At 38.7% G+C, this 13,177-nt stretch overlaps 1 protein-coding gene and 1 pseudogene across 1 annotated transcript; both read left to right on the top strand.

The window, feature by feature from the left end:
- Nucleotides 1-914, top strand: part of LOC144706658 (carotenoid 9,10(9',10')-cleavage dioxygenase-like) — a 6,526-nt pseudogene extending 5,612 nt beyond the window's left edge.
- A 6,082-nt stretch (nt 915-6,996) lies between these two features.
- On the top strand, nt 6,997-12,702 carry LOC144707142 (carotenoid 9,10(9',10')-cleavage dioxygenase-like). The gene is made up of 14 exons (XM_078580259.1): nt 6,997-7,239; nt 7,304-7,374; nt 7,838-7,852; nt 7,993-8,104; nt 8,214-8,313; nt 8,392-8,454; nt 8,550-8,660; nt 9,267-9,451; nt 9,555-9,693; nt 10,259-10,355; nt 10,620-10,721; nt 10,816-11,070; nt 11,651-11,762; nt 12,646-12,702. Exons 1-14 carry the CDS (start codon nt 7,024-7,026, stop codon nt 12,700-12,702), a joined length of 1,635 nt encoding a protein of 544 aa, XP_078436385.1. The 5' UTR covers nt 6,997-7,023.
- The last annotated feature ends 475 nt before the right edge of the window (nt 12,703-13,177 follow it).

The following is a 13,177-nucleotide window of genomic DNA, read 5'->3' as shown; positions in this document are numbered from 1 at the left end:
CTATCTATATCTTTCTACGTATATCTCTATTTATCTCTCTATCTCTATCTATATTTGTCTCTATCTCTATCTTCCTTCCATTATCTAGTTCCGTATGTATCCATAATCAATCTACCAAGGTTTGCATCTTTCTTTCAGCCTCTATGCATAGTGATTACGTCTAGCTCACTATGCAGCTACAAATATATCTACCAGTCTACGTTAATCTCTTTGTATTGAACTTGGCCTCTATATCAATATTAACTTCCTCTTTGTGCAAGTGATTTCCATTCATGCAAGAAATCCGAAGCCTCTCATCCTTTCACCCTCTCTTTCTCTCACATTTCTAATCCAGTATTCATCTCTACACAGATTAATCTTTCACACTATGATACTACAAGATCAATATCTTTAAAATTATACATATATCTATTTTTGCATTAACCTTTGTATTTATCGCGCTATCTCTTTATCTATATATCATTACAGTTTGGATTGCATCTATGTGTCTAGAACTGCATCTTTTTGGAGTTTTGAGCCTAACTCTCCACCTCTGTATATGTCTGTCATCTTTCTTTACCTGTCAAAGTCTGCATCTATACCTTTATCTGTATTTATCCCCCAGTTCTCTATTGGGGGAAATGAATCTCTCTAGCTTTATTTCTGTTACCTCTTTATAGAACCGTACATCCATCCCTATAGCTGCTTATATTTTATGTTTATATTGCTTTGTAAACAATTTCCCTCCCACTAGGAAGTCAGAAGTAACTGTGTTGGATGCAAAGATGATGTCTCCAGATCCAGTTGCAGCTGTGGAATTACCAAAGCGTGTTCCATATGGATTTCATGGCATCTTCATGAGTGAGGTATGTACTCTAGAGAGTTAAAAGAGAATAACAGAGAGAAAGAGGGAGAGAGGAAGGGGAAGAGGGAGAGCGGGAGGGCAAGAGAGAGAGAGAGAGAATTTTATAACCTAATGGGGGACTAATCTCTCACTTTTCGACAGGAACAACTTCAAAACCAAGTAAAGACATGATTGAAGAAATTTGGAATCATCATCACTCTCATGTGTACATCACTGCGATGACTTCCGTTTAGGGTTGGCAATTGTGGATGCCACAGTAACCTCGAGAACACTCCTCCCAACTTCCTTGGATGTAATAATGAATGGAATTATGTTTCTAACCCACTCTGATGCACGAACCCTTAAACAGTATAATCATTCAATCAGTCAATGACTTAATTAGTCTGTCCTAAAATCATGAATTATTAACTTTTATATAAATATATCTATGTTTTTATATATTAATTTACTCTGCTAATCTGATAACATAGTGGAGCATTAATAGGTTGGTGACAGATTCTTGTCGTATCAGTTTAACTGTACCTGTTTAACAGATTTGAAGCAGGGTGTGGTTATCCTGATCAGATCGCCGGTCATAGTCGTGACCAATCATGGCCAAGAGGTCAATCACATTCCTTGGTCATAAATGTTTTATGATTGCAATCAAAATTGTTGATTTTAGGTTAATCACAAAGGTAATCAGGTCAGTGTTCTTATCTTCTCAGTCCAAGATGCAAAAACATGATCTGATTAGCAATCTGTATGCCGGTCATATCAAGTCCCTAGGGAGGACTATTTATGGCATATGAGGACTCCCAGAAATGCTTCTGCCCAACAATTACTTTGATATCAACTAGTGATAAGCATCATTCATTGATCATGAACAAGAAGCAAGGTCTGCAACAAGAGGTGGCAAATAGTGCTAGGAGCGGAACTGTTAAAAAAATGATCCTCACTTGATTTTGTAGCATAATATCTAATGAAAAGACATATCTGACAACTAATAACATAATCCAAAACTAAAAAAAATACTACATTTGCATTAACTGAATCTGTAATTTCTTGGTACTTGATGGTTCATCTTGAAGTCGTGTAGATGCTCAGCTGCTAGACGTATTCCCATGATATTCAAAGCTCTTTAATGTAACACGACGGGGTTGGGATTGAACAGCTCATGTTACACCACAGGGAGAGGAAGATAATCAGAGATGCAAATGCGGACAGATGATGCAAGCGTAGTAAAATCAATGAGAATGTACGATGGAAACCTGTGACCTAGGGTCTAGGGTAACAGACAAGGTCCCAATGACTCGAGGGACCAGCTCGAAGGCCGACAGGGTGGAGGATAATCACTGTCCACAAGCATCCATGACCATTTTTGAGAGCAACATGAATCCGACACCAGGAACAAAATTGCCTCTCTCTTGGTTCAAAACTTCCCGACAGAGGAGCAAGCGAGAACCGACAGGGCAGGACTTAGAAGCCATGGTGGTCGTAACTGATCATCGGCGAAGAAGTCCAGCGGAGGACATCGCGGCCAGTTGAGTAGACAACGATGGAAAATGGCAAACAGCCTCAGACGGGAGATGAATGGTCGCCAACAGTTACACGGTGCACAACGCACACCGTTTGGATCCCGCGAGCATGCGGAAGGCGCGTGGAGCCCATGCAGAGCAGCGTGCGGGGGGCGCTGAGCGTGCTATGCGCCTGTGTGTGCACTACGAGGGTGCAAAACGCGCCTAGAGCATGCTCCTCGCGCCAGCTTCGCGGCAACTGAACGATCATGGGGTGGCGCTGCGCGAACAGTGGTTGTGCGCTACGATGCTTGTAGGCTGAGGTGTGTGCGACCTGTTAAGGAGTCAACACAAGATGGACAGTGCGCCAACTCGCCAAGTCAAAGCACATACCGGGCAGTCTTCGTCTAGGATCTAATCAAGATTAGTTAGTAACAAATCAACATATACATTATACTCATTAGAGACTTAGACGTTAGGATTAAATATAGGTTCAAATATAGAACAGGATTAAACCTAGATGGACAGGATTGAATCTAGATAGCGTTATAACGGTCAGGATCACAATGGTTCCACAGGACCAATCTACAGATGTGCTCAGTGCACCCATTTAGTTATAACGGTCCAGATCTAATCTGATCAACGTTATAAGGAAAGAGTACACGGGACCGATCAACGGTCACGATCGGTGTACCTCTTTGAATTATAACGGTGCAGATTAAATCTGCATTTAAATGAAATATATCCGTTGTAAACTGTTACAACGGATATATCTCAATAAAGGAAAATTACTATTCTTATATCATTTATACGCCTATAAGAACAAATGTAACGAACATCTTGAATTTGGGGAATAACAACGATCCAACGCTTGCACCAATTCTCATGGTGTTCTTCTTCTCTTCTTCTCTCTTCTTACTTCTTCTATCTTCTTCCTTCTACCTCCATCAAAGATTCTCAACACGACCAAGGTCAGCAACTGAAATCCGGAACGGTCGCGGATGGCAGGTGTAAGAAAGGTGTGTGCGGCCAAACAGTAGGCCCAAGCCGGGACGTCATTGGGCGGCGACGATGACGGTTGGGCTGAACGAGGGCAGCTGAACGGAACTTGGCTACTCTATTGATGCATGAGAGATGGGGCTGGTGGTGAGCGGCTGTGGCTGTTCTTTTGGCAGCGCTAATGACAGCGATGACGGTGAACTTGGTGGCGACGGATCACCAGACGATCATCTTCCTCAGGGCTCCCTAGAAAGCAAGAAGATAGCTCTCTAGGGTGATGGAGAAGGCTAAGAACCCCAAAGGAGAAGAGACAAATCTCAAAATTTAAATTTCTCAAATGGAATTCCCTTACATGAGTTTCTTTGAGCATACCTTCCCTTACATGGGTAGGGAAGGTTGGCCTAATGGGCCAATTTAAGGAAAATGTCCGAAGTGACAAGGACATTAACCTTATGGCCCGAATCAAACCTAAAACACGAATATAACGTAGGGAGCCCAAAACATGGGGGATCTTCCATAATTTCCATAAAAAAGAAGGCGCAGAGAATAAGACAAACATGTTCATGTCGTCAAGCCTGATACTTGAGGCTCATGTTCTTCGCGTTGGCTCGGGCTCGACGGCAATGCTGCTCACAAACTCAGGTATGATCTTCTAGATGGTCCTCTATCACACTTGATATCATTTTATTTTCGCAAACTGTGCTGCTAGAATTATTATTTCCTCTCCATCTAGTCTCACAAGAAGTATCACTCAAGGAAGAGGGAGAGAAGAAATGACTTACATGGTTATCAAATTAGGGTGCCGCCTCTATTTATATTGCTTGAGATATTTTCAGAAAATTTATTGTGAAATTTATAAAAGTCCTTGCCATTTTAAAAATAGAGTAAAAAACCCAACCTTAGAGTTATCCACCAATGTTTGAAAATCTAATATGTGTAACTTCAGCAGTCCATTAATTTTTATTGATCGACCTTATGAATTAACTAAAACACATATAGATTATAGCCCATGGTGTGCCAAAGCTACACATTGTGCCCCAGAAGATAAAAGAGAGCATGCCAACTTTCTCATGGAACATTTCCCATCTTTGGCTACTGTGTACATTTATTCATTCCGAATCTTTTGCAAAGATTTGGAATGAATAAGGGTATGGTAACTATCAAACACGAATCTATTATTTTGGTTAGTACTGATGTGTGGTGAAATCCATTATTTTAGTTAACTGTGACACCTTCTATGATATTACAACTACCATGGTAAGGAATTTAACTATATCATATTCCTTAAGCCTAATTTCCTTTCAAACCAAGATCAGATGATTTATTTTGACTAGAAAATCACCTTCCATGAGTTGTCCTTGGTGTCTTACATCAGCAGGTCATATATAACCCTTAAAGGAATCAACTTGATTGACATTCAGGTATAATACAAATGAGGGAGGGATCCATATGGATCAGGTCACTAAATTTTTTCTCTAAAGAGTACCCACTGTCTATCCTTAGCATCTCCAGACTAAGGGCTACATGATCATCTATACTTATCATATAAATAGGATCATATAGTGCTGTTATAACCAGATAATTTGAAATACATCTTGATCACCCATTGAATAGGAAGATTCAAGATACATGTTTAAATATTAGTATTGCTATATTATGATATCATCATAGTTCACTTAGTCATTGCACATTCTCATGTACTTCATTGTAAAGATCACACGAAAATAATAACGAAAAATATTTATTTCAATGAACTTAAATAAATCATGGAAGTGTGATTGACTTGACAACGACATAATATCCATCATCATCATATGAGTGGGACCAGGCAGTGCGATTGTATGCATATATTTTGATATCCTTCTTGAGAATCCTTTAAATAAGAATGTTTAGAACACATGTTTAAAGACTAATAATTACCCTAATATGATCACATCATAATTCATTTAAGCATTGCATGTACTGATGGACTTCAATATCAAGTGTCACACATGCTTTACAATTAATTTATATTGTATCAATGAATATGTGGAATGTGAAATTGGCTTGTCCGCCTCATATATTTCCGTTAGTTTTCTGATATCCAAATTGACATGACATTTATTTATTCATCAATTTGAATTATCATAAAAATTTTAGTTTTTAGTCCAACTTATAATGAATAGTATTTTTTTCTTGTATATTTATAAACATGCAAAAGAATTATGATTTTGTCAATAAAATATTCTAAGTTATATTTCTTGGAGGATTTTTTGCCTAAAATAAAAGTAATGAGAAATATATCTTTAAAATGGGTAACCTAAAAATCAGATGAAAATGAAATCACATGGCTTTACCTTATTAACTAGTTAATGATAGTTGACCATTAGTCTTTTTTGCTCATGTGGCATACAAAAAAATTGCTGAGGGAAAAACAATGCAAACATAAATTAATTACATTTTTTATCTCTTCTCACTTATCTCCATTGACACAAACTTGCACTTCCTGATTTGTTTTACATGATTTAGCATTTCAATTCCATGAATGCTGATTTATAGTTTTTTTAACACAGGAATGATATCTTAATCATTTACTGATTTAAGGGTCTCTGAATTCATAGGGTTTGGCATTGGGATTGAAAAGAAAGGTTTCTGACGGTGGCGTGGAGATTTTGTTCTCTGGAAAGTTTAAATTTTAATTTATTTTAGCCACAAAAAAGTGAAAAAATAACAACTTCAAATTGACCCCATCCACCTTTATGTAGGGGTCCGGCTGATATTAGGGTTTGACGGTCCCGGTTCGGTCCGATTTTATGGCATGGACCTAAACTGTACCTGAATTTCGGGCTGGTTCCGGTCCGGTCTTGTTCAGTCCCGGTCCGGTTCGGTACCGAGGGTGGCAAGGAGCAGGGTGGGGGGACAGAGGCGTTACATGCGTAGCAGCGTCGACGAGCTTTGGGGCGGGTTATGGAAAGGGAGATGGGAAGGGGAATGGGTAGTATGTGGGATAGGGTCCGGTCCGGTCCGGTTTTTGGCATGGACCTAAACCTTACCTAAAGTTCAGTCCACTTCCGGTCCGGTCTTTTTTTGGTCCCCGTTCGGACCGGTCCCCGGTCCACAATGTCAAACCCGAGCTGATATCATCTGATGTGAATTTCTGATTTTGGTTAAAATATTGAAAAAGATCAATTTTGATTTATCAGTAAAATTTGTAACATTTTCTTAAAAATGTAACATTTTCTTGAGTCTGAGCTTGAAATTTCTCACTAAAGTTGAAAAATGCTAGGACAAAGCACACATTTAATCCAGAAGTAGGACTTTCTTGTTTAAATTCTCAAATAAAATTATTAAAGGAACAGTACCTAAATTTTGCCATTTCCCTTTAATCAACAGTTTTCTACTAAACAAAGTGAATTGTTATATAAAGTCTCCCCAGTCCATTCTAGAGGACTCCACCATAATCATCTTCTCTTGCCCATTCGTAGCTTGTTGAAACTTGTTCAATTTTCTGCCACATCTTTACATTCTTGAATAGCGAGAAATCTTTAAAATAGTTCGTATGGAATATAAAACAATGGGAAAAATTCTTTCTTAAGAACATGGTAGCGACTACCCAGATGAAGTGCAAGAGCAGAATTGCTACATATTCAAATGGTTGACGATATTCAACAGCAGGGAAGGAGGAAGAACCAGAGAAGGGCTGAAGAGATGGGTATTGAGGAAGAAGCCGTTCCGAAGATCGTCGTGGTTGAGCCAAAACCCGGTAAAGGAATCCTCTCAGCGGCACTAGATCTTCTTGAAAGAGCAGTAATTAGTCTGACAGGCCACTCCGGTAAACCAAATTACTATCTTTCTGAAAACTTCGGCCCCGTCTTGGAAGAGACTCCTCCCAGCGGAGATCTCAAGATCAGGGGAGCTCTGCCGGTAGGCTTTTTTCAATTCTAGTTTTATCTGTTGGATTCTGTATTTATTATGTTCTTTGACGCAGGAATGTTTGAATGGGGAGTTCGTCAGAGTGGGGCCAAACCCCAGACACTCTCCGGTAGCTGAATACCACTGGTATGATAGTCAACAGCGGACAATTTTATGTTATGAATGTGTTTAATTCGATTCAAACGTATCAGAATTGCATAAGTCTGCTATCAATGTGTTTAATTCGATTCAAACGTATCAGAATTGCATAATTCTGCTATCAATGTGTTTAATTCGATTCAAACGTATCAAAATTGCATAATTCTGCTATGAATGTGTTTAATTCGATTCAAACGTATCAAAATTGCATAATTCTGCTATGAATGTGTTTAATTCGATTCAAACAGTATCAGAATTGCGTAATTCTGCTATGAATGCGTCCAATTATATTCACACAGTATCAGAATTGCCTATTCTGCTATTAATGTGTTTAATTGGATTTAGACGGTATCAGCATTGTATATTCTGCTATTAATGTGTTTAATTTGATTTAGACGATATCAGAATTGCATAGTTCTGACTCGAGTTTCCGTCCTTGTTGTCTCTGCAGGTTTGACGGCGACGGGTGTGTTCTTTCTCCCCCAAAAAGGACTGCATAGTCGTTGAATATGTGGTTTTGGAAATAAGATTGAAGATTTTTGAGACCCATTTTCTTAAAAAAACTTTTTTTGAAAATGCTTCTTAAAAAACTTTATAATTCTGAAGGATCATCCACGGTGTCCGCATCAAAGATGGGAAGGCGAGCTACGTCTCAAGATATGTGACTACATCCCGGTTTAAACAGGAAGAGTTTTTTGGACGAGCTCGTTTTGCTAAGGTAATTAAAAAGCCGTATTAATTGAATATATTATGTTTTGATAGGATTGTGCGGCCATCGTTCTCTGAAATGACCACATGAAATGACTTTTTATTTCTTGAACTCACAGCTTGGCGACATGAAAGGAGTTTTTGGGCTTTTTATGATATACATGAATGAACTGCAGGGAAAGTTGAAAATTTTGGAGTTTTCTTACGGGAGAGGAGCAGGTTGTGTCGAATGTATTTCTTGACTAATTTTATTTTTGTGATCTGATTTTTTATTTGTTGTTTTGATTTATTCTCCAGCTAATACGGCCCTTGTGTACCACCATGGCAGACTCTTAGCTCTTTATGAAGCTGATAAGCCCTGTAAGTGCGATAAATCTCTTCAGACACATTTAGTGCAACAAAGGTGTAATAATTACAATTATTAATGAGATAGTTATGTCTGATCTGATGGACAGATGTCGTTAGGGTTTTGGAGGATGGAGATCTTCAGACTATTGGGCTGTTGGATTATGATAAACGACTGGTGCATAATTTCACAGCGCATCCCAAAGTTGACCCATTTACAGGTAAGGTCATGATCAATCGCAGCAGTGCAATCCATATCAATCAGATGTGCAAAATTCATTATCTAACTGATTGTCGGCCTTAATATGGTCAATACTCCTTTGATTTAAGAATCGGCAGACTGGTACTGTACTCATAAATGGATTTTTTTATAAAAATTACTCATTGACTCATGTTTAGCTATTGTCACCCATCACCCAAATTTGTATGGTTTCCAAAAACATATTTATAGTTGTCTATATAAATTGCTGCTTTGAACCTGATGAAACATTTGCTAAATTTCTCGGTGTTAGCTGAAGAGAATAAATAGTACTATTTCCATAAAACATCTAAAAAATACTTTATTGTGAAATAATGTAATTTAGTCTTTGAACTGAAGAATTTTGCACATAAGATAAGGTTATGCACTATGTATGTTCCTATTGTAGCCGGCCAAATAATAATTTATCGATACTGTTGCTTTGGAAGTGCCATTATAGATATTTGGGATTGTTACTGTTTAGAATCTTGACCAGCTTATTTGGGGATCTTTCTGAAAAAGAATCATGGCAATGTTCCTGGTCTAATTATTTTAATTGACTAATGAGAACGAGTGGTCCACGATGCAGATGAGATGTTCACTTTCGGTTATGCCGGTCAACTGCCATATGTTACCTACAGAGTTGTCACCAAGGAAGGGAGGATGCTTGATCCCGTGCCGATCACTATTCCAGAACCAGTAATGATGCACGATTTTGCAATTACCGAGAATTATGCAATTTTTATGGATCTTCCTCTCTACTTTCGGCCAAAGGTAGATTTATATGTTTGTGATTATTTGACGCAAGCAAGAAAGACTCTTCTAGATGTCTTTATTAAAGATTTTTAATTTCCGACTATTCTTCTGGTGGTCACAGGATATGGTGAAAGACGGGACTTTCCTCTTTAGATTTGATCCTACAAGGAAGGCTAAATTTGGAGTTCTCCCGAGGTACGCAAAGGATGAGCTACAAATCAAATGGTTTGAGCTACCCAGCTGCTTTATTTTCCATAACGGTGGGTTCTCTCTCTTTCTCTCTCTCTCTCTCTCCCTCTCTCTCTCTCTGTCTTTCTCTCTCTCTTTATCTCTCTCTCTCTCCTGTCTGTCTCTTTCTCTCTCGCTCTCTCTCTTCCTCTTCCCTCCGCATAATGCTATCTGGTTTCTTTCTTTCTTAGTTAGCCTCATTTTTTACTCTCTCATATAATATTCTCTCTTGCTCTATTTCATATAATATTCTCTCTGGCCCCCGGGACTTCTCTCCTCTGCTATTATTCCTGTTTTCTCTCTCCGTGGTTCTTCCTTCCTCTCTTCGCTACCTTTTTCTTTCTTCTCGCACTTCCCTCCTATCCCCTCCCCTCTCTTTACTCAGTCTATCAGTGTCATCCAATATTCTGTCTCTCTACCCACTGCTCTCCTCCCTTGATTTTTCTTGCTTATTCTCTCTGTATCTCTTGATTTCTCTCATCAGTTTCATTTTCTTCTTTCATATGGTCCTCACACTCCTTCAATATACAGTATCCATATCAATGAGAAGGGCTCTCATGAAGTTGAATTTGTTTCTGGATTTGTCTTGTGGGGCAGCAAATGCATGGGAGGAAGGCGAGGAGGTGGTCCTCATCACCTGCCGCATTGAGAATCCAACCTTGGTCATGATCCTTGACGATGTCAAGAACGAGCTGTACGTGATCTGTCAACCACATATTCCTCTTCATATCAAATTGTTTAACTTCAGGGTTAAAATGTCACAGTGTTATCTCTATTTTTTTAATTAAGGCAGATAGAGTGAATTAAAAGATGAACCATTTTAGGGTTTATTTCCAGCTCCAAGGGCGATAGGTTTCTCCCATCATCGTGCCTCTCTCTCTTCCATTCATCCAAAGATCCATCCAAATTTTCAAGATTTTTCCTGTTCACCTCAATGTCCTTTACTTTCTCTTTGCAGGTATGAGATGAGATTTAACATGAAGAGCGGCGCCGCTACCCAGAGGCAGCTCTCCATCTCCATTGTTGACTTTCCCCGAATTAATGAAAGTTTCATTGGACGGTTTGTACCAACTTGCCAAAATCATAGATTAGATGGGAATCCTTGCTAAAGTGCAAATCATGGAGATGACAAGTTGCTAGGTATGTGAGTGCAGGAAGCAGCGGTATGTTTATGCAGCGATGTTCCACTCCAGGACGAGGATCAAGGGTATAGTGAAGTTTGATCTCCAACTGGAGCCAAAGTTCGATGAAGATACGGAGCTCAAATTAGGGGGCAATGTGGTTGGGATATTTGAGTTAGGACCCGGCAGGTTTGGCTCTGAGGCAGTCTTTGTGCCACGCCAGCATGGAGTCTCTTCAGATGAAGACGATGGCTACTTGATTTTCTTTGTGTATGATGAAAGCACTGGGTACCTCTCACTCTCTCTTATTCCCTCTCTCTCTATTTATGTATGTATACGTCTATCTATCTATCTATCTAACTCGCTCTTAACTTCCTCTCTCTTTGTATACGTGATTCCCTACCATGCGAGAAATCCAAGGTCTCCCTCTCCATCTCTCTCTATGTGTCTATCCTTAACCATTCCAATCCAGTATCTATAGATTAATCTTTCTCACTATGCAGCTACGAGTCTATATCTTTAAAAATATACTTGTTTCTCTTTTTTGTATTGAACTTCAAATATATTGCACTTTCTCTGTAATCTGAGTATCATCTCTGTATCGGGCTTTCATCTATCTCTCTAGAACTACATCTTTATAGGGTGTTATACATCTAACTCTCAACCTCTATACATGTCTGTGAGATTTCTTTCTCAATCTATTTATGCATTTATCTGTATCTCTAGATCTATCCTGCTGTTCTCCATCGGGATATAAATATTTTTAGTTCTTTTTTCTTTTACCTATAAATGGGACAGTGCATCCCTCTCTCTAGCTCCAATATATTTTGAATTTCTCTCTCGTTGCAAACGCTTTCCCTTCTACCAGGAAGTCAGAAGTAACTGTGCTGGATGCAAAGACGTTGTCCCCTGATCCAGTAGCGGTTGTGGAATTGCCAAAGCGTGTTCCATATGGATTTCACGGCATCTTCATGAGTGAGGTATGTGCTCTAGGTAGGAAAAAGAGAATAACAGAGGGAGAGATGGACGGACGATGGGATAAAGAGGGAGTAAGTGAGAGAGATAGAGGAAGGAGAGAGAGAGAGAAAGAGGGATGACGGAAAATAGGGCTAGAGAAAGAGAGAGAGAGAGAGAGAGAGAGAGAGAGAGAGAGAGAGAAAGCTTCTGACCTTGATGGGGGGCTAATCTCTCTTTTTGACAGGAACAACTTCAAAACCAAGGAAAGACCTGAAAGAAGGTATGTGGAATCATTATCACTTTCATGTGTGTAGCATTGCCATGATTTCTGTTTACCGTTGGCAATTGTGGCTATAACAGTCATGTGGAGAAACCTTTGCCTAAGTTCCATGGATGTAACAAAGGTTGGCCTTATGGTTCTGCTCAGCTTTAAATTATAAAATAATTCAATCAGTCAATCTATTGATCCATCTGTCCTCTCAGTTTATTACTTACTTTTTAAATCAATCTATAGATATATATGTGGCTATTTATCAATTTAAGCTATTTATATGCATGCACATATAAATATGTTATATTCTGATAACTTACTCACCCATCAAGGGCTTTGTGACAGGATTAGATCATATCAGATCACTTGAATCTGATTAACAGATTTGAAGTAAGGTGCATCCATCATGATTGGATTGTCGATTATAATTGTGATCAATCTTGGTCGACAGGCTGATCATATTCATCGGTCCATAGAAAAATTCATTAGGTCGATCATATTTATTATTATTGATTGGTCGCAAAATCGATCAGGTCGGCATTGATGTCTTGATCCAATATGCAAAAACAAGATCTGACCAGGGATCCTAGTGCTAGTCATATCAGGAACTCTTTGTGATTTATGGGGATTCGTAGAGGGTGAACCCCTTCTCCCCTGAAAGCACTTTGACAGCGACGGTGAGGGGCGAGTGACATTGAGCAATGATGAGTGATGAGCAGGTTCAGCGGCAAGATGTGACAAACATTATCAGCGCCGCAACCAACTGTGAGCGACTGTGAGCAGTGGACATTGGCAATCATAGCTTCAAATGATATTTCATTTTCATATCTTTCCTTTTTCTAATTTTTGAGTCATACTATTATATTTGTTTGGTATTTCTTTTACCTTTCTTCGTGTTGTTGATAAGCCGAAAAATCACGTAAAATTACGTGGTCGTTGCGCTTTTTAGACTTATGCAATAAATTTATAATTCCCTTAATTACTAAATAAGAATATAGAGCAAGCAAGGGGTCGATCCGCAAGGAGGCAAAAATTCAGAATTTTCAAACAATTTTTATGAATCAAGTCAAGTAATTTTGAATTTTGCAATATTTAATTCAATTAATATTAAATAATCTTCTTAAAATAATCAAAATTAAGTAAAACTTAATTTTGATTTCGGTCAGA

The sequence above is a fragment of the Wolffia australiana genome, chromosome 8 (genome assembly GCF_029677425.1).
Source record: "Wolffia australiana isolate 7733 chromosome 8, ASM2967742v1".
Taxonomy (NCBI): domain Eukaryota; kingdom Viridiplantae; phylum Streptophyta; class Magnoliopsida; order Alismatales; family Araceae; genus Wolffia; species Wolffia australiana.
This window is presented reverse-complemented; position numbering and strand designations above follow the sequence as displayed.

Excerpts from the sequence above, each read along its gene's own strand:
- LOC144707142 (XM_078580259.1), top strand. The coding sequence starts at position 7,024 with ATGGGTATTGAGGAAGAAGCCGTTCCGAAGATCGTCGTGGTTGAGCCA. Across the intron at positions 8,314-8,391 it reads TTCTTACGGGAGAGGAGCAG|CTAATACGGCCCTTGTGTAC; the intron begins GTTGTGTCGAAT and ends TTTATTCTCCAG. Across the intron at positions 10,722-10,815 it reads AATGAAAGTTTCATTGGACG|GAAGCAGCGGTATGTTTATG; the intron begins GTTTGTACCAAC and ends ATGTGAGTGCAG.